This window comes from Misgurnus anguillicaudatus, chromosome 5 (assembly GCF_027580225.2).
Source record: "Misgurnus anguillicaudatus chromosome 5, ASM2758022v2, whole genome shotgun sequence".
In the NCBI taxonomy this organism is placed as follows: domain Eukaryota; kingdom Metazoa; phylum Chordata; class Actinopteri; order Cypriniformes; family Cobitidae; genus Misgurnus; species Misgurnus anguillicaudatus.
This window is the reverse complement of record NC_073341.2, coordinates 33,554,000-33,576,568: the sequence shown is the minus strand read 5'-3', so window position 1 is coordinate 33,576,568 and position 22,569 is coordinate 33,554,000. Positions and strand designations below refer to the sequence as shown.

Here is a 22,569-nt window from a genome sequence, read left to right as displayed (position 1 = left end):
AATGAGCCGTTTTATCTCCGCGGGTTCCTTTACCTGTAAATATAAGTCGTCGTCATGTTTCTACAGTAGCCCTAAATGGACAAACTGTTCTACAGAGCGCGTTTCGTTCCTACGTTGGCTGCGTCCGAAATCTGTAAAATGCTGTCTTTGGAGGCTGGAAGGAATGTGATTGGTCGAGCCTGGTCAACACGATAAAATAAAATTGTAGCCAAGGAAGCACAAATTTAGTGTAAATAAAGTTTTTTTTACTTTTTACATATTTTAATTGCATTTCTAGTGATGGGAGAAACGAAGCTTTTCGAAACTTCGAATTAAATGAACCAATTGCTTCGCAAATTGATTCAGTTTTTCGAAGCAGTTCGAAACACCACACACGCTGGCGACCCCTGCTGGTCAAAATAATGTAAAAGCACATCATGTCCAAACATTTTACACTTTTTAAACAAAATATTAGCAATATTTTATTAAAATGTGTTAAAAAAATTATTTAACTTAATTAAGTTATAATTAAAAGTGTATTATGTGTTTTTAGTTTTATTTTGGGCAAACAGATCATTAAAACGAACTACCCTTTTAATTATGCACATTTTTGTTATTAAATCTGTCTATAAACAAAAAGTAGACAAAATGGCAGTGATATTAGTCAGAAGGATAAATGTTTTATGAACTTGCATAATAAAACTGACCCGAGTTCACCTAAACATATTAGATACTGGTCATGTGATCAACTCCCCTAGTGGTGAAACATCGGATTTTCGAAACGTTTCGAAACAGTTATGACGTAATGAAGCCTCGTTTGCTGAAATCACGTGACTTGGGCCAGTTTGAAACAAGCTTCGAAACACTGATTCGAAACCAAAGATTCGTAAATGTTTCGAAGCCTCATGAAGCAGTGCCTCGAAAACGACCATCACTATGCATTTCTAGCAAGAAATTAGTATTGTAGTTTTCAAATATTCAATTAGTTATCACAAAATGGTAAATGGTAAATGGACTGCATTTATATAGCGCTTTCATAGACCAATGGCCATCCAAAGCGCTTTACATGTTGCCTCACATTCACCCATTCACGCACACATTCATACACCGACGGCGGTGTCTGCCATGCAAGGCGCCATCCAGCTCGTCGGGAGCAGCTGGGGTTAGGTGTCTTGCTCAAGGACACCTCGACACTTGGTCAGGTGGAGCCGGGGATTGAACCACCAACCTTCCGATTTGTAGACAACCTACATGAACCACTCGACCACTGCCGCACAAAGGGTCTCTCTCTTTATATTTCAAATATAATTCCATTTTGCTTCCTATGAAGTCTGTCCAAAAGCATTTCTCAGAGCTGCCTTTATGCCTCCGAAGTCATTAGCTTTTTTCACACAGTAATTTTGGTAAATTATCGTAAATTTACCAGAATGAATTTACTAGTAAATACAAAAAATGTGCTGTTCACACAAGCAGTGACGTTCCTTTTTTTTACCAGTAAGACATCATTCACACATCAGTATCAAAATAGCGGTAAACTCTGAGAGAAAACTGAAGTTACCTGTGGCGCGTAGCGAGCTCAGTGTTGTATTTGTAAACAATGATGGGTTATAACTTCATATCCATATTGCGTATTTTATTATTTTCACATCTGGGGAAACGCGGATAGTTGCGAAGTTGCTTGTAATCAAACAACATTGCATTAGGCGACTTCAAACGAAACCAGCGTCTTAAACAACAGTACTGTTTGCACACAAGGCTTCACAGGGGGCGTTCTAAGGACGTCAGCAACTCAGCAAATAGATGGTAAGCTGTTTTAAACAACTCTGGTGAAGAAATGTGGACGTTAAATTCAGGTGTGTGCGATGTTTAAGCAGTGTGTGTGTGGAAACGTCTGTAAACAGTGCGGCGGTAAACGTGTCATCTGTATCAAAACGTTATGATTGGCCTGAAGCGCTCAATGCGGTCTGACGTCGTCCGTTCGAAATGTCGGTAATATATATTTTTTGTTCACACATAGCGTTGTTGGGGGTAACGCATTACAAGTAACGTGCATTTCGTAATAATATTACTTTTCTGAATTAACGAGTAAAGTAATGCATTACTTTATAAATGTACACATTAGTATTTGAGTTACTTTTTAAAAAAGTAATGCGAGTTACTTTTTAGTTGAAATAATTTGTTTTATAAAAATAGTATACTGAATTAAACTGAAATGGATCATGGAGGCCAGCGCTTGACATTTTTGCAATGGAAATACAAAACTTCATAAAAAACACCTGCAAGGCCTGAAAGAGATCAAGCCAAGTAAGAAAAAGTAACGCAAAAGTAACTCAAAAGTAACTTAAAATAACTTAAGTATTACTTTCCATTGAAAGCAACAAAGCAACGCAATTAGTTACTTTTTTGGGGAGTAACTTATTATTGTAATGCATTACTTTTAAAAGTAACTTTCCCCAACACTGGCGCTTACAGGTAAATTACTGGTAATCTTACAACCTCTACCAGTAAATTATCAGTAAAGACTGTATGTGGGAAAGGGACTATCGTCTCATGAGGCAGCGAGACAACAAGTCAGCTGCCTAGCTTTCGAACATTTTGTTTTGTGGCGGCTACCATATGCGTTTAAAAATTGAGCTGTTAGCACAATCTCACCACTAGATGCTGCTAAAATTTACACACACCACCTTTAAAGGGATAGTTCACCCAAAAATGTAAATTCTGTCATTTACTCACTCTCATGTCTTACAAATCTGTAAAAAATTATTTGTTCTGATGAACACACAGGAATATATTTGGAGGAATGTTTGTAACCAAACCGTTTGGGGACCCCATTTACTTCCATAGTATTCTTTTTTCTTATTCCTTATTAAAATGCCCCTGTATGTCTTGCTAGAAAATACTTTGTTGGACTAAATTGATGTTTTTGTGTGTGCTTATCTTTGGTTAATTTTTTTTATGTCAGAACGCAAACAAATACCATGGTTTAAACTTCCTTGTTGACCATATTCTCGTATATCACCCAAGATAACGAAGTAACAAATCTTGTACTACGTTGTAAAATAAAAGTATTTGCTCACTATAAACCCAAATTAGTAAGCAGTAACTCATTGCCTACATTTTTTTAAGTTCATGAACTTATAAAACAAATTCTTTTAGAGGTTAAATATTTTAAGTTTAGGGTCTTCCAAACTGGAGTTTGCGAAACCCTGGTGGTTTGCGGGGGAATTGCAGGGAGTTGATGAAAAAACTAAAATTAAATAATAAAATATAGATACGTTTTTGTACCAATAAAAGAAAATTAGCAAAAGAAGGTCCAATAAGGTAATAATAACAATAACTATGTAAAATACTACTCATTAAACTTTAAAAATTATAAAAATAAATGTTTATAAAATTAAACTTTCAAATGTGCTATCAAATTATTGAAATGTTTACTTGATATATCTCAGGGGGTTCTTCAAGTATTGCACTTGGTATGGCATTCTGATGGATTGTAGCCCTGTACGGACCAGATTAGTTTGTTTTGGAATACAGGTTTTACATACATAAAATACATCATTTTCTGTCATCTTTAATGGTGACAAAAGATGGATGAATAAATGAATTAATGACCAAACTGGCAGTACAATGGAACAATTTGTAAAAGTGCATCAAGTTGTCTGAATGCTAAATGTTAAACCATTCAATTTCAATCTATTCAATACCACATACAAATCACATGACTAATAGTTTTTAGTTGTTTTCTTAATGTGTCGAAACCACAACATAGCATTCTGTTGGCAACTGCACGATAAACAAATGACCAAAAAATCCATGGCATCTGGTAATTTACTTGTAACCACTAATCACATATCTTAATGTTTAGAACAGGAAGCTGAATAAACAGAAACAGATAGTTGTTAGATGTTAACAATCTCACACTACATCTTTTTCGCATTCAGCAGTGTTTGTCAGTTTTAAAATGTCCCTGTGTCTTGCTAGAAAGACTTTGTTGGAGTAAAGTGATGTTTTTGTGTGTGCTTATCTTTTGATGACTTTTTATGTCAGAACACAAACAAATTCCATGGTTTAAACTTCCTTGTTGGCCATATTCTCGTATATCACCCAACATAACGAAGTAACAAATCTTCCAAGGTGAAAAAGTAGTACACTTCCATAGTGTACTTAGTGCTTTATTTTCGCACACTAATTTTGTACTTAAAGGTGCAGTGTGTACATTTTTGCGACATCTAGTGGTGAGGTTGCAAGTTGCAACCAACGGCTCAGTCCACTGCTCACCCATCGCTTTTGAAATGCATAGAGAAGCTACGATAGCCACCACCGGAAAAATGTCATCATCGGAGACAACCTAGTAAAAAAAGTTTGTCCATTAAAGGAATAGTCTACTCATTTTCAATTTTGAAATGTGTTATTACCTTGACCGGGAATTGTTGATGCATCCCTCTGTCATCTGTGTGCGTGCACGTAAGTGCTGGAGCGCGCTGCGACGCTACGATAGCATTTAGCTTAGCCCCATTCATTCAATGCTGCCATTTAGAGATAAAGTTAGAAGTGACCAAACACATCAACGTTTTTCCTATTTAAGACGAGTAGTTATACGAGCAAGTTTGGTGGTACAAAATAAAACATAGCGCTTTTCTAAGCGGATTTAAAAGAGTAACTATATTTTATGGCGTAATAGCACTTTTGGGAGTACTTCGACTCGGTGAGTAACACCCTCCCTCTCCCATTATGAGAGTGAGAAGGGGAGCGGACTTTTCAGGCGAGTCCAAGTACTCCCAAAAGTGCTATTACGCCATAAAATATAGTTACTCTTTTAAATCCGCTTAGAAAAGCGCTACGTTTTATTTTGTACCACCAAACTTGCTCGTATAACTACTCGTCTTAAATAGGAAAAACGTTGATGTGTTTGGTCACTTCTAACTTTATCTCTAAATGGCAGCATTGAATGAATGGGGCTAAGCTAAATGCTATCGAAGCGTCGCAGTGCGCTCCAGCGCTTACGTGCACACACACAGATGATAGAGGGATGATTCAACAGTTCTTAGTTAAGGTAATAACATATTTTAATATTGAAAATGAGTAAACTATTCCTTTAACATTATTTTACAAATAACGTAAGCTGGCTCGATACATTATTGTTGACTGTGCAAAGTTACTAACGTTAGCTTAATTTAACAACATTTCACAAAGACGGTGCTTTGCTTTTAAACTGCCATGTGCAGTTATCCGGTTCATTTTCGAAAGAGCACCGCATATAATAAATGTTCTCCGTTTCATTTTGTTCTCTGTGTCTGTCTCGTTATTAACAAAATAAAGTAGACTTTATAACAGAAAGCTTACAAATCTCTCATGATGTGTTGATGCGGGCGGCGGAGAAGCACGTTTAATAACACATGAGCCCTCACTGAGCCAGTGGCCAAATACGGCGCGCCGCGTACAAACCCGAAGATAAATGGAAAAACTTAAATTCGTCTGCAATCAGAATTAATGTTCATGTATATCTTACATTTAAGTATGTAAAAAACAGTATAGATGAAGTAAAAAAGCATTAAATAAGTCGTAACCCTTTGGTGGCACATTAAAAACAAACAAACATTCGAATAGCATTTTTTAAATTCGAATTATTATTGTCGATCGAATATTCGAATATTCGAATATCCGTGCCCATCCCTAGTTAGTGTGCATACACTGTTGGACTATGCTACTGGAATAAAGAAATGCATCAAATTGCCTTCCATACAGATAGACATATCAGTAGATGAAGGCCAGGGTGGATCATGCAAGAGGATTTTACATTTGCTGTTTGGCTAGGACCAATAAAGACTGTGATGTGAACGACATTCTCTGGCCTGACCCAGAACACAGACGGGAAGTTGAGGCGGAACAATTGATTGTGTCTTTTGTGGTCGTATGAAAAGGTTTTTGAGTGGGAAAACCACAAGCAATTTACCGGTTTTGGACATATTGTTTTGAATTTATTGCACCAGTGTGTAATACTATGTTGTAGTGTGTGTGTTTTTGAAAGCTTTTGTGTGTTGTTGTCTGAGGGAAAAGTTTGGTTTTTCAGTAAGAGTGAATGGTTTTGAGTGAAGAGCATCAGTATTGGGTGAGATGTTATAATTGTGTTTACTGTTTTGAGAATTTGAGGCATAGTTTCAAGAAATGTGTTTAAGCAACTGAGAAAAACTGTAATATTAAACGGAAGTAAATTTGCAGTGCTAGACTCTTTCTTAGCCTAACTGCTAGATTGAATGTCATAAACCTCATCTTAACCAACCAACAGTTTGTAATTATTTGCAGCGTTCGTTCAAATAGTATATTGTAGTGACTTCGTTTTGGAAAACTAAAATGTTTTTAGTTAGCAAAGATCTTTGACTTATTTGCATTTGTGGAACTTACAGTATGGTGAAATCGATTAAATACACATAAAACATTTAAGTTAAATGAACTTTTTTCACTGTTCGAGTACAGTTCACTCATTTTAAATGAGTACATTGTACTGTTCGGGTTTAGCTGTTTCTGTTCCCTATCTTCTGGCTTCCCCAATGTGCTATTTTGTGTTCCCATTCCAATAGTTATTCTTCGTTTCTCTTGAATAATTCCTCATGTTTATCTTTTCAAACACTTACGCTTTTTACAGATGTCTTTTTGCATAATGTTCTTTAACGCTGTTTCTCAATGCTTTCAATTCCTAATACCTGCTCGCAAACATGTCTCCTTCTGATGTCCAAAACAACTTTGTATCCTGCCATGGAAAATATAACACATTACATTTCAAAATGAGCTCGATTCCCAGAAATATTATGACTGGATGTTTGAGGTCTTGCCATAGACATACAGTAAAAGTAGTTGACATCATTTGGCATGCGCTTCTTTGAAGGGTGCGGTGCTTCAAATGGTACCCACAAGACCACAATTTTAAGGTATCGAAAGTTGGATCTATTTAATATTACAAACGATGTTTTACAAAGTTCTACAAAATACTTGTGTCTATTTATTAATCCAATGTTTTAAAGCCCAGTTAACAAATTTCTATTTTGATTTCTATTTCATTCGACAACAGGGGGCCAGTGCCAAAAATTCTGAATTCAATTATTTTTTGGTGTTCCCTGTGCAATCTGATAGTGAGAAATATAAAATATTGGTAACACTTTACAATAAGATTGTATTTGTAATAGTAAATGCATTAGCTAACATACACTGAAAAAAAATGATTCATTCAATTTACTACATTTTTGTTAAAGTGGTTGCAATAAAGGTAAGTGGTTGCAATCAATTTATTTAAGCTACATTCAAACAAACGTTTTTTGTTTTGTTTCGCCTTTCTAATATTTTTTGTTTAAATGTAGCTTAAATAAATTGATTGCAACCCCTTACCTTAAAAAATTGAGTAAATTGAATGAATCATTTTTTTCAGTGTATAACAGCAATACCGTTTTTCGGCATTTAGTAATCTTTGTTCATGTTAGTCAATGCCAAAACCGTTATTCATGTTAATTCATTGTGCATTAACTAATATTAAAATGTTTGATTTTAAAAATGTATTAGTAAAGGCTGAAAATAATATTAGATTAATAAATGTTGTAGAAGTATTGTTTATTGTTATTTCATGTTAGCTAATTTACCAATGTTAACAAGTACAACCTTATTGTAAAGTGTTACCAAAATGTGTTTGAATGGCCATCAGTCGGAGAAAAATGCTTTAGGCCAGCAGACATTGTACAACCCCAAATCAGAAAAAGTTGGGACACTGTAGAAATTGAGAGTAAAGGAATGGAATAATTCACAAATCTCATAAACCAAGAATATAGATAACATATCAAATGTAGAAAGTGAAACATTTTGAAATGTCTTGCCAAATATTGGCTTATTTTGGATTTCATGAGAGCTACACATTCCAAAAAAAGTTGGGACAGGTAGCAATAAGAGGCCGGAAAAGTTAAATGTACATATAAGGAACAGCTGGAGAAGGACCAATGTTTAGGAATAGGAATGTTGTCCCAATCTTGTCTAATACAGGCTTCTAGTTGCTCAACTGTCTTAGGTCTTGTTTTTCGCATCTTTATGATGCGCTGAATGTTTTCTGTGGGTGACAGATCTGGACTGCAGGCTGGCCATTTCAGTACCCGGATCCTTCTTCTACGCAGTCTTGATGTTGTAATTGATGCAGTATGTGGTCTGACATTGGAAAATGGAAAATGCAAGGTCTTCCCTGAAAGAGACGACGTCTGAATGGGAGCATATGTTGCTCTAAAACTTGGATAAACCTTTCAGCATTGATGGCACCTTTTCAGATGTGTAAGCGGCCCATGCCACATGCACTCATGCAAACCATTAGAGATGCAGGTTTCTGAAATGAGCGCTAATAACAACTTGGGATGTCCTTGTCCTCTTTAGTCCGGATGAAATGGCGTCCCAGTTTTCCAAAAAGAACTTCAAATTTTGATTCGTCTGACCACAGAACAGTTTTCCACTTTGCCAAAGTCCATTTTAAATGAGACTTGACCCAGAGAAAACGACTGTGCTTCTGGATCATGTTTAGATATGGCTTCTTGTTTGACCTATAGAGTTTTAGCTGGCAACAGCGAATGATAGGTGGATTGTGTTCACTGACAATGTTTTCTGGAAGTATTCCTGAGCCCATGTTGTGATTTCCATTACAGTATCATTCCTGTATGTAAAGCAGTGGTGTCTATGTGCCCGAAGATCACGGGCATCAAGTATGGTTTTCTGGCCTTGACCCTTACGCACAGAGATTGTTCCAGATTCTCTGAATCTTTAGATGATGTTATGCACTGTAGATGATGATAACTTCAAACTCTTTGCAATTTTTCTCTGAGAAACTCAGAAAACTATTTTTCGCCGCAGCATTGAGGGAATTGGTTTTCTCTGCCCATCTTGACTTCTGAGAGACACTCCCACTCTGACAGGCTTTTTTATACCCAATCATGTTGCCAATTGACCTAATAAGTTGCACATTTGTCCTTAAGCTGTTCCTTATATGTACATTTAAATTTTCCGGCCTCTTATTGCTACCTGTCCCAACTTTTTTTTGGAATGTGTAGCTCTCATGAAATCCAAAATGAGCCAATATTTGGCATGACATTTCAAAATGTCTCACTTTCAACATTTGATATGTTATTTATATTCTATTGTAATAAAATATACGTTTATGAGATTAGTACATTTTTCCATTCCTTTTTTACTCACAATTTCTACAGTGTACTAACTTTTTCTGATTTGGGGTTGTAGTTATTATTTGGCATCCACAAGCAGTGTGTATTGAGGCCATGCTAACGTAATCCTGATCCTGATGGTTGCACCTGTTGGAAAAATGTTTACGTCATCGTCATGCAACAGTTTTACATCAAGTAAAGTCAGATTTCATCAGGGTTTATTAAAAAGGCATACACTCCTAAAAAAGGGCGCTATGAAAGGTTAAACACAGCAATGCCATATATAGTTAATGTCAAGGTTTTTTAAAAGAAACATTTATTTCTCATCTTTGTATGGAACCTTTATTGACTACAAAGAACCAACAGAAAAGTTTTGTGAATGTTAAAGGGTTATATCATCAAAAAATGTCTTTATTTACTCACTCTCATGTCCTTAAAACGTCTGATGGCTTTGTTTGTTTTTCGAAACCAAAACACAAATTTTATGTTTGCACTGGGATGGTAACTGTCTCTCTTTAAGCTTCAAAAGGATCAAAACAAATGTACACATAATCTATTATTTAATAAAGTCCTGATCTGTGCCTCTCTTTCTATGTGTATTGTCTGTGCTGTGCCTGAACTCAGTTTTAAGGACATGTACTAAAAAATAATGCGTCACAACTTGAACAACAACGATATCCACAACACAGGTGTAGAGGAGTGTGAAGTGCTCTGTAATGGATCTTTTAGTGTGAATTTCACAAAAGGACACTTACAATATATGGCACGAGTCATTTGAGTTCTTTTAAAAGTCGGTTATCGTCTATTCACAGTGCAAACACAAAGAAAAAACACACAAGAAAAAAACAAAGCAACAATATAAAACATCTGCGTTTTAGTACTGAAGAAGAAAGAAAGCCATTATGGGTTTTGAATGACATAGGGGTGAGTAAATAATAACAACATTTTCAGTTTCATTTTTGACTAGACTTTAGATCATGAGAATGAGGTCTAGATGCACATTAAAGTACACAAAAACTAAGCACCAGATGAAATGTGTGAGCACACTGCAAAAAATATTGTCATTTTTGACAATAAAAATAACAAATATACACTTTAAAGCACAACTTCTCGTCTAGATCCGGTCCAGCGCGACCTAACGTAAATGCGTAGTGACGTAGAGAGGTCACGTGTTTCATATATAAAACGCACATTTGCGGACCATTGTAAACAATAAACGGACATAAAGACATTAATTAGTATCATTCCACATACAACAATGTAGGAACGGTCCTCTTTCAACACACTTTTAAACACTGGGGCGGAGTTTCGTGTTGGTCTTCTGTGACCTCTTGACGTCATGACGTATTGCGTGGGGTCACGCTGGCGCATCACGACCGGATCTAGACGAGAAGTTGTGCTTTAAAAGTGTATATTTGTTATTTTTATTGTCAAAAATGACAATTGTTTTGCTAGATAAGACCCTTATGCCTCGTTTGGGATCGTTTATAGTCCTTTGAAACTCCATTGAAAAAAACTGTTAAGTGTTGAGTTAAGTGTTAATTCTTGGTGTCTATTAAAGTCCATTAAAATGAGAAAAATCCTGCAATGTTTTCCTCAAAAAACATAATTTCTTCTCGACTGAACAAAGAAAGACATCAACATTTTGGATGACATGGTGGTGAGTAAATTATCTGGATTTTTCTTTTAAGAAAACGGAATATTCCTTTAAGTGATTTTGTGCATGAAACAAGCAAAAAAATCTTGCACATTTTTCTTAAACAGGAGAAATTCAAGAAAATTTGCTTACCCCATTGGCAGATTTTTTTGCTTGTTTTATGCACAAAATCACTTAAGTTTGATATTTTTGGTCTAAAAACTGGACTTGTTTTCTTGGGTCGTTTTGCTCATCAAGAAAAAGCATCTTCATTTAAGAATTTTTAGATATTTTTACTGAAAACAAGACAAAACTACTAAGAAATTGTTTCTTTTTAAAATCATTTTTTGCAGTACACAGGCTCTGTTGATGAAAACTAACAGGAAGATTTTCCATGCCCGAATAAACAACACTAACAAGCACCTGTAATTATTGAATTAGCGTGGTGCTTTCAACCCTAAGGTCATGGGTATGATTCCCAGGGAACACACGTTTTAAAACTGAATCTTAAAGCATGTGATTAATCTATTGACAGACCCCAGCGCATTTGGGCAACACTGTTGTTTTATTATTCACACATCGTGAAATCCGAAGTGCTTGCATCGTTATTGTTGCTTTTGTTAAAAAATAGGATTGTAGTTATTTTCTCTACTTGGAAAGGTCACGCTGTTTCTTTTTGATCATATCAGTCACACATCTTTACAACATACCTAATTTTATCTTTATAAAGCGCTGAAATATGACACTTTCACATGAGCTTAAATTTCCGGGCTGCTGTAATGAAATAAATGGAATGGAAAGTTTGTGTAATGTGATAACACATGTGGTCATTCAGAAGGGTTGTTTTTCATTTGCAAATATATTGTTCTTTTAAAGGAACGGTTTAAAGATATCCATAGACCTTATTTTCATTGTTAATGTCTGTGGGCTAAATTGTTCATTGGCACAAAACATTCCTTCCTTTTTCAGGAAAAGAATTGTTCTCCTGTAATTTAAACTGGAAAGAGTTTGATCAATTGCTTGACTTGCTTTTCTAAAAGCTTATTTAACCTTTAGGTATACAAGAAGTCTGTTGAACAAGTTTCAGCCTTTTCTGGTATTTCATCCTCTAGTTTCGCAGGTTCTGTGATTACACATAAAGGATGTAACCGCATTTCTTTTCGTTTCAATTCATCATCAAATTTAATGCTTAAAGGCTAGAGGCACATCCTCATTGTGTGGGTACACTTTAAGAAAGGATGTGTTCATTTTTTTACACATTTTTTTGTGTTATGCTATTTAACACATTACGTGTCGACACCAGTTTCGTTAAAAGTTCCAAAAATAACAATGATTGTGTTGTTTTAACATCAATTCGACATATTTTTTTTAGGTTTTGACTTAAGTTGACATAACTTAAAAAACAAGTTAAAATTGTTTAACTTAATTTGTTAAGTTGAAGTAACAAAAATATATGTGTACATACACTGTCAGAAATAAAGGTACAAAACTGTACCTTTTCTGTCACTGGGGCTGTGCCCTTTCAAAAAGTACAGCTTTGCACCTAAAGATTTTATTTTAGTACCTCAGAAGTACATTCTGGGACCAAAGAGAGCTTATTAGTACCTCAAAAATACATATTAGTATCTCAAAGGTACATACTGGTATGTACCTAATGGTCCATACAATTACCTTTTTAAAGGGTGCTGCCCCACTGACAGCTAGGGTACATATTTTGAATTTTTTTCTAACAATTTAGGTCCTTAAGGTACGGTAATCTACCCAAAATTGTATTCTGTTTTGTATTCCTGTGAAGGAACCAAACGGAAACTTAGGATACAGCCCCAGTGACAGAAAAGGTACAGTTTTGTACCTATATTTCTGACAGTGTACTGAAAGGCACGACATGCACGTTTTTTATCCCGTCTACTATAAGAAATTAATATCACTCAATTCGTTGAAAATAAAAATCATACTTTATTCATTGTTAATTCCTGTTAGTACCACATACAAACTGAAATAAGCATGAATTGAATCACTTATGAATTCCATATATAGAAAAGTTAACACTTTATTTTTTACAGTGTCTTTGGTACATGTTACATGTACTTACTAGGGATGTCCCAATCCCAATTTTTCATTTCCGATTTCTGTTAAAATCAATAATTTGAACTGGTTTACAAGTAACAGGAAACATTAGTAAATATTAATCATGACAGTGTTTAGGAGAACATATAATAGGTACGTTTGATAAATTAAGTAAATATTTTTTTCTTAATTGCATAAAACTGTCATAGTAAAAAAGCTTTAGTGTGCAGATGGTTATTTTGGGAATTATGCCCTTGACCGGACTTTTTATGCACATTCAGGGTGCAGAATTGATGCGCATACTGAGACTTTTTAAAATCAGATCTTTAAAATAGCCTACAGTTATATTGTGTGTGCGTGTGAATGACGCGTTTCATCTGTCCGCTTCACCAGTGGATTATTAACTCAGTTTGCGAGTAAGTTACAGTGTTTCTGTACCGTTTGTTTCTTCACATGAAGCTATTGAGTGTATTAAAAGACTTTTAATATAGTGCATAAAACGTTTATGGTGCTTTTATACTGTAATACGTTGTCCTTTTAATAGCTTGTCAGTAACAACCACGGCTATACGCACATATCGGAAGTGGATCGGTCATGTTGTCGGTCCTCGATCTGATGTTCGATCCAGCCAAAAAGCCCGGATCGGACCCGATACCGATCCAGCATATCGGATCGGGACATCCCTAGTACTTACAGTAGAAATAATGGTAATTTATGCATAATTGCATGCAACTAACCTTACACCAAACCCCAATCATATGTTAATTTCTTTTATTTAGCACTTAAATGTATATTTACAAGGACACTTTAAAATATATACAGCAGAAAAAAATCAGTAGGTGAGCGCGGTTTTAGCTCAATCATTCAAAAAATATTCAAGTTAGATTAATCATATTTTCAAACAAACAAACAACACATCTACAAATGAACACTTAAAGTTTGTTTCTATCATTCTCATACAATTACACAAAAAATGACAGAAGTGCAAATGTTACAACTTACACCATAGGTGTGGGGTTCATTGTAACAGACAAGGGGTTTGTTGTAACACTTTCTAGAAATGTTTTTTTAAACTCAAATATTTCAATACTATGCTGTCTATACAATGAAAACTTCCTTGTTGCACTTATACAACTTCTGAAACGATTCATTCAATTTACCAATTTTTTTAAGGTAAGTGGTTGCAATCAATTTATTTAAGCTACATTTAAAGAAAAGTGTTTTGTTTTGTTTTTCTAAATTTTTTTGTTTAAATGTAGCTTAGATAAATTGATTGCGACCACTTACCCAAAAAAATTGAGTAAATTGAATAATTATTTTCAGTGTTGAATTAACAATTCATTTAAACTTTCTTGACTAGTGAGGAGTTGGTATCAATAAAAAACTGTTGAATGGATTTTTTCCAACCTTATTTTTTTTATAATTTATAGCAACTTTTAATTAGTAAAATAAAAACGAATTCAAGTTGTTTAAACTTAAACATTTAAGTGCGACAAGGAGTTTTTTCAGTGTATGGATATTGTTTGTACATCTATCTATACCACACATCAATGCATATAGATATTTTTAAAAGGGCCACAAAAAATGTACACAGTATAAAAAAGCCTTTTTTGTTGAATCAACTTAGATTTACAAGTAATTTCAACTTATTATTATTTATCTTGACTAGAGATGAGTTGTTATAACTACAGGTGAGTTGTTATAACTTATAAATTTAAGTTGACTTTTCTCAACTATATTTTATAAGTTGTGACAAAAAATGTTAAGGCAGCAAAGTACTTTTTACAGTGTAGAAATTGGAAAAAAATATTTGATGAAGAAATGTACTTTCATGCAGTCAAAACATCCTAACAAAAACAAATCAAAACTTTGCACAAATTCATGGGAGACGCCTTCTGACAGTAAGATAAAATACCATAAGCTCAGATTGCTCGGCCCTGTGTAATTATAGTACAGTATGATAAAGATCTGTTACAATTACTAAACCCGTGTTAGTTTGTGCCCCGCTCACCCTTACTACTTCACGAACATTTACTTGCTTGCCATTAAAGGCATTATTTTATATAAGGTTTTTGCAAACTTTGTACAAAAAGATATAGATAAAAACATAAATCACTATTTTTTATGAATTCTTTTTAACTACAACACATCTAAAACATCACAAACAAGCTAATAAATTAGAAACATCAAATATCAAACAGACTATAAAGACAACATACATACAATATCTTACATACAAAACAATCTCTTACACATTCAGAGTTTCTGGATCTATATAAAAGCCTCCTGGCTTGTTTCCAACAGTACAGTGAAAGTCTATTTGTTTTCATGAGTCAACGAGCTGAAACTGTGTCCTCTTTGATAATACACTACTGTCTCTTATTCAACCTCTTTACGTGGAATTGCTGTATTAAAATGATATGTAAAAAAGGCCAGATAAAAAGATATGAGTTACCACAAGGTAACTAATATGAGTGCACAATCAGTTGCATTAGTTTCAGTTGCAATGTTAGAGATAAAGTGCACAATGTCGTACATACCGGATCCTGTTTTTAGGAGTATGGACTGATTTAAACTGACAACATTGACTTTCCACAATATAAGTTTGGGTTTTGTATTTCATTCCACATCAAAACAATCTGGAGTGGCCAAAATCTATGGACTAAAATGATTTCTCGATAATAGCAAGGGTCATGTTGGTCGATGGCCGCTGACGGCAATGATAGACCGGCTGTCCTTACACCGAAGTGGGACGCGGGTTTGAGGCCAGCCCTTTCCAAACACATTCCCATGTAGACATCATCAATGGGCAGCAGTGTAATCGAATGAGACATGTTGTATATCGTTCGGGCCGTAAAGCCGGATAAAAGAAAGCCCCCACCGCCACAGTATGGCGGATATTTTTCAGACTCCTGTACTTGCACTGGGATGAAGTATTTACTTGTGCGTTCTCTTATCGGTCCTACGTTCTGTATGAGATGCCCTGAAAACAGATGTTTGCTTCCGTCGTTGTCCTCCTGACCTTGTAGGAATTCGATCATGTTAAACGTGTTGGCAAAAATATCATCATCGCCGTTCAAGAGAAATCTTGCTTGCGGACACCACCGTTCCATCCACTCCAAGAACAGCATCTGCTTTAAAGTCAGGTTGAAGAATGAGTCATGGAAGTCCCACTGTAAAATATCTTTATGTTCGCGGTTTTCAAGCATCAGAAGATGATTCAGCTTCTTTTTCTCAAAGGTAGTTCCGGACGTTCCGACCAAGAAGACCCTACGGACCTTTGCGCCCTTGTACGTTCGTTCCTGAGCCCACGTCTTCCTCAGGACTTCACGACGATCGTAATTTTCAGGCAAACTCTTGACGACCAGAAGAAGAAAGACATCTGCTGAGTTTTGAGGGCCACCACATTTATTAGGAACGTCTAACAGCATGGGAAAACTCCTGCAGTGGCGGTAAAGCAGGAAATCTTGGATATAATTTGGCAGGGTTGAAAATCCATCCACTTTTGAAGCAGACTCATTCTGTTCACAAGCTGAACGTTGGGGAGGTAACGGCGAGGATACATCAATTTGACTGCGTATTACTTTAGATGCATCTACGCTGTTGAATTCCCCATTTTCTTCCAGGTGGGTTTTGTTTAAGATTACTGCTAAGCATATAACACCGGTGAGAAGTACAGATATCTTCTCCAGGTTTCGCCTTCTCATTGCTGCAACTGTTGAATGAGACACAAAGCACAGAACTGTTAGTTAAATTCTTAGGCGTTTGCCTTGGGGTCAGTGACCCAATCTCACCACAGGCCATCCCTGTAGAAACCTGTTAGGACCTCTTCGCTTCTACAGGAGACCACCCTGAGGAATGGTGTTTCTTTGTTATTTACACTAATTGGTTCTGTGAACCGTACTATAGGCCATACATACATCCCTCACTCAAGGGAAACTAAATTCCTATCACACCTATGTCACAGGCCAGTCCCGTAAAAACATGTTAGGACGTCTTCGCTCCTACAGGAGGACTGGTATATCCTGATGAATGGGGTTTCTTTGTTATTTTAACTGATCGGTTTCTGTGATACATTGATGAGTTCCTATAAGCCACATGTATGCATGGGCCATTTAGGTCACACCTTTACAAACACAGAGTTGGTTGTGTCAGAGCACAGTTGCAATGTAACACATCAGATGTTGACTACAAATGAAAGAACTATACAAATATCCTTCACTAAGCTTTTAAAAAGATACTATATATGTATAAATTAAACATGATGATGCAAAGTCGGACCCACCGGTGAGTCCACAGGGTGTGGAAGAGCTTAAAACCCTTATCAACACGCTAAATATTTAAATCAAATAGTTGTGCCCTCATTCATTGGACGCACGTGCGATGACGCGATTATGCGTCTGTCCCAAACTTTACTTCCGGTTTCAGTTTTTTTAATGGTCTGACTAGTTGCTAAACTAAATTTTAGCAACCTCGTTGAAAATAACAAATGTTTTGGTTTCCTAGGTAATCTACGTTTTGTTTATTTTGCTTGTTATATAAATGAATTACTTTAAAAGAACTTTGTTGTTATTTATTCTTAGCAGAGTTTACCGGAAGTTACGTGATGACCACGAAAGCCTTTGTTTATGTTGTTGAAACTGTCTATACTAAATATACATTTTGGTGTAATGGGTGATCCTACCAGTGGTGTAGTGGTGACTGGAGAAGTGGGTATACTCTTAATTTATGCCCCCATTTTTTTTTAGAAGTGAATTTATATATATATATATATATATATATATATATATATATATATATATATAATTTATAACACTAACCTACATTGTTCGGCCTGGACTTTAGACTTTTATAAAGCTAAAGCATCTGCTCTCCGCCTCTTTTATTTATCGATGGTGTAAAGTTGCGAGAGCTTATTTAATCAATTGCCTATAAATGAGTATGTTCAGTAACAACACAAGCAGCTGTAATCTCACATACTTTAACATTATACAGTAAATTCACAGGGGTCGAAAGGGTTAACGCTTGACGAAGGCTTGTCTGAAGCTTGACCAACAGCCAATCACAGTGGCCGCAACACATGGCCTGGTTAGGCATAAACGTAATTGGCTGGCTCGCACTAGGTCATTTACGTAAAGCAATCTGATTGGCTGACGCATGCGTTGGCGCATGAAAAGTTGAAAAATGTTGACAAACGAACTTTTGCCGCGAGCAGCATGGACACGGCGTTGACGGATCCACTAATTCTGAGGTGCGTTTCCCAAAAGCATCGTTAGCTAACCATGGTCGTTGTTACCATTGAATTATATTGTAAACCCACCCCAGAACCCAAGTTCGGCAACGCATGACGTCAACTATTAAAAGTAAATGAGAAGTGTTCGCTCCGTGTGAATGTACTGTAATGCTAGTACACACCAAATGCGGGACATCGCATTACTCGCTCTAGATTACTCGCGGGATTTAACTTTGTGTCATGCAAGTTTTTCCGCTCGAGTTGAATATTTTCAACTTTGCGTTTAAAGCAACACTATGTAGTTTTTTACCTTTAAATAATGTCTCTAAAATTATTTCAGTGATAGAACAACTTTTAACTGGACTCATTGTACTGTTGCTGCAACCTGAGCAGCCTCCTAGCTGCTACAAGCACACTCTGAAAGTGGCGGTGGAGGGTAGAGCACACAGCCCTGCCCCTCCCCCTGCCTGCAGAAGAGTGTCTGATACCAGGCACTGTTGCGCTTTTCAACCACATGGGGGAGCTGTAAGTCATTTTTACATGGAAACTACATAGTGTTGCTTTAACTGTGGGTTTACATCAGATGCGAGTTCAACGATTTGCGCGAGTAGATTACATACAAAGTCAATGCAAAGACACGATCAGATGCGTCCTCGTGTGGGGCGATGCGAATGACATATATGACACAATATTCAACTCGAGGAAAAATTCGCATGACACAAAGTTAAATCCCACGAGTAATCTAGAGCGAGCTATGTGATGCGATTGCACGCTTCGCGTTTGGTGTAAACTCACAGTAAGGCAAATAGCGCATGTTTTTGCAGCAAAACCGCCGCCCATATCGCGTCATTTGCATCACCCCACGCGAGGACGCGCGTGATCGCGTCTTTGCGTTGACTTTCTATTGACTTTGTATGGAATCTATTCGCGCAAATCATTGAACTCGCGTCTGGTGTAAACCCACGTTAAGTATTATAATAATAAACCCAGAAATACTGAAGGAAAAAATCGATGTCTTTGCATTTAACCTCCAAGGTCTAACACGCAGATATTCTTGCACTTACCTTATTTTGTTTTTAATTCAGATTAGATAAAATGCGCGTCAGTTTAAACGCATCACTTCCCCTATTGCATTTTAACGACTCACAAGTGGACAAAAGAGACTGATTAAAAACATCAAGTGTAAACGGGAATGTGTCTCTCTTGTCTATTTAAATCCAATCGACCAAACGCTTCTAAATATCAGGTGTACAAATGTGAAGACACCACCTGACAGCCGCCGCCGAGACCACTGACTCAATTGCGGGAGGTTGGATGGTGTCACTACACGGGTCACCAGTACCAAATCAGTGGACCGCGCTCTGGTGGACAAACAAGTAACGTTAGGCTACTTACATCATTCAAAAGCATTTCTTTGTACTGTGAAAAACGTTCATATCGGCTGCATATCTACGGCTTATATGACCATACAGATATATCTGCGACATGCTCATATCGCCCGATAAAATCGGCAAAACGATAAATCTGTCGGACTCTAAATTTTGTTATTTTTAACAAAAATTTTGGTTAAAAAAATAAAACTTATTTTATTTAGTTAAATATACTAAGGCACATAATATTTTTTACAGTAGGCTAGAATAAAAAAAGTCGGTATTATCTGTATACCTGCGCATAGTACCTGCACTATACCACTGAATGCTACCACATTGTTGAGTCGTGGAAAGTCTTTATTGGCCACAGACCTTTAGATAAATGTTTTGATACTACACTTCAGGTTTACATGCAGTACAGTATTTGAATGGTCCTGCCCTTTTATTTTATTATTTGCTTACTATAAACAAACACATCGTCATGAAAAATGTCAGTTCAAAAACATTACGACAGAATAATTCTATGTATAGGGTCAAATGTGAATTGAATGAATCAATCTTTCACCTCTACTAAAATACACCCAGTTATGTGTCTCCCTGTGAAGTGCAAGGTAGGGACAAAACACAATGAATTCATTAAAAGCACGTCTCCCACCCACATTCGTTACAATTACATTGATAATGCGTCACTATATGACAGAAGCAGCCCAACCCTAAATAATGGCCTTGACAATCTGAATTGTGTACATACACATGCAAAATAAAGCCCTGATTTCAATAACGTGAAATCAGTCAGAAGCCAATCGTAATTTATGGAGGAACTGGCAAGTTTTTCCATGATGCTTAGAACAGCTTTCAGCCAAATACCTTATAAAGTCGGAGAGACAGAATTAATGCTGTGTAAGCCTTTGTGGTTGCGAAACACTCGTTTAAAAAGGGTTATATAGTAGTAAATGAAACAGACAACAACAGTACAAAACGATGGTGTTTAACATATTTAGCATTTTTCCATAAGTGCATAATTTATTTTCAGCTGAAGGCAATAATAATAAATATATTTAAAGTAGCTTTGTAAACAATAAAGGGTGGGAAAAGCCACAAACTGCTTTTAATTACCGTTTTTAATTAATTTAAGTTAGCTGTGACTTCTACTTACAGGAAGTTATGCGTTACATACTAAATAATCAGGATTGTTTATAATGTAGTTGCGAATTCGTTGCTCTTTGTAACTTGAAAAAACATGACGGCTTTTAAATTTACTTTTCGTGTTCTCTTCATTAACTTTCTACGCTCGCACATAAAAAATACAGAAGAATTATTTAGTATATTTACTAAATAAACTGTAGTATATCATAGTAAATACTACACTTTGTTAAATGTATAGTATTAACTATAGTGAATTAATGTAGTAGTAAATTTTGTTTTGAAATATTACTATTTTTTTCTAGCATAAACAGTATACAACAGAACTAGTGTTAGCTGATATTGTCCATAGTGAGATCACGATATACGATAGTATGGCAGCAGGGCAATCATTTCATTATTTATTTATTAGCTTTTTTACTCATTTATTCTATTCTATAACACATTTACAATTTTTTACATACATTTTATTCACACTTCCGTTTCGGGTGCAATAGAGGCTATCTCGCAAAGTGAAAAGCCCACCAGCTCTCTATCTCAATGCGTGTTGGTGTTGCAAGTGCAGGTTAAACGGAAATGTTAATGTGACTCTATGATGATAATATTAATGCCAATAATAAAACAACATTGACAAACAAGCCATATCGTTATGAAGGCAATCACTATCGGCCATATGTCTGACTTACAGTATCATCTATCAGCACAACCCTATCACTAACCACACCTCCTGTTCAAGCCCTAAGCAGTTTTATTTCGCACAAAATCATTTGTGTTTTGTTTCAACACTGTATGTAGCAAGAAATTTAGTCTTATTCTCGTGTAATTATTTTTGTCACCATGCATGACTTCCTCATTTAATTAGTCTCCAGTTAACAGGCTCAAGCTCTCGGTTCAACTCGATTCGTTTGGGAATAATTAAGTTACTATGTTAACAGACCAGTTTTTATGTCTTGAACACACGTTTATGACAGCAACATTTAAGTTTTATGTGTCCGTCCACTGAATATTTATCTGGTCATATGATCAGGACATGGTGACCAAACCGGTGTATGATAAAATGGAACATTTTCAAAAAGTACATTTGCTAAAAGTCCAAATATGATTTTAGGTGTAAAACTTGAAATGCTTTGTTCGCTTTGTGTATATACGGCATATCATTTTTTATTTATACTGTAGCATGTCACCTTATTTAAAGCATTAAAAACAGGATCTTTTTATAGTATAGAAAGTCTAGTGACCGTTAAAAAGCGGTTGTGGGAACACAATGTTGCAATCTTTAGTTTCGACATTTTGGTGCATTTACAAAAAGCAGTTAAACAATTATTTATGGAGAATAAAAACAATCTTTTGACTTTAAACCACCAGTCTGAATTTATAAGCGCATCACGTTTAACACAAATTAATTTTGGGGGGGACAACTACACTGAAAGTAATGAAGTACAGAAATTATATTTATAAAGCATTAAAGAAACATCAAAATAATGTAAAATAAATTGATTACACAAACTTCTGTGACATTGCTGTTAAGATCCCATATAAAAAATACTGTTGTATACTTTAGTAAAAACTGTAGTAAACACTGTAGTATACTTTATTTACTAGGGTAAGGTTAAAAAAATCGAATATTATTGTTTACTATAGTAAAAGCTTAAAATATACTACAGTATTGGTTTCACATGGCATCTTATATTCTTTTAAATTCACATAATAAAGATAGAAAACGGACTTCTCTTACCTGAGGGTATTTAAGCGTCTTAGATTATGTGTTTCAGACAGCCAAAACGGGAATGTGTTGAGGTTTCTCATGTCGAGGCTTTACTAACCATCCCCACACCCAACCAACTCGAACTCTCCTCCTTATTATGAGGAACTCCCTCTGTAGTACAGCACTCTTTAAAGGAAAAGCCAGCGAAAAAGACAGGGGATCCTAAAACTGAGTAAGTCCCCTACATAGACAGCATT

At 35.8% G+C, this 22,569-nt stretch overlaps 1 protein-coding gene across 1 annotated transcript; it reads right to left on the bottom strand.

The window, feature by feature from the left end:
- Nucleotides 1-13,729: 13,729 nt before the first annotated feature.
- On the bottom strand, nucleotides 13,730-22,501 carry b3gnt3.4 (UDP-GlcNAc:betaGal beta-1,3-N-acetylglucosaminyltransferase 3, tandem duplicate 4). The gene is made up of 2 exons (XM_055167875.2): nucleotides 22,343-22,501; nucleotides 13,730-16,576 (listed from the first exon to the last, which is right to left on the bottom strand). The coding sequence occupies exon 2, from the start codon at nucleotides 16,566-16,568 to the stop codon at nucleotides 15,432-15,434; it is 1,137 nt and encodes a 378-aa protein (XP_055023850.1). The 5' UTR covers nucleotides 16,569-16,576; nucleotides 22,343-22,501; the 3' UTR covers nucleotides 13,730-15,431.
- Nucleotides 22,502-22,569: the final 68 nt, after the last annotated feature.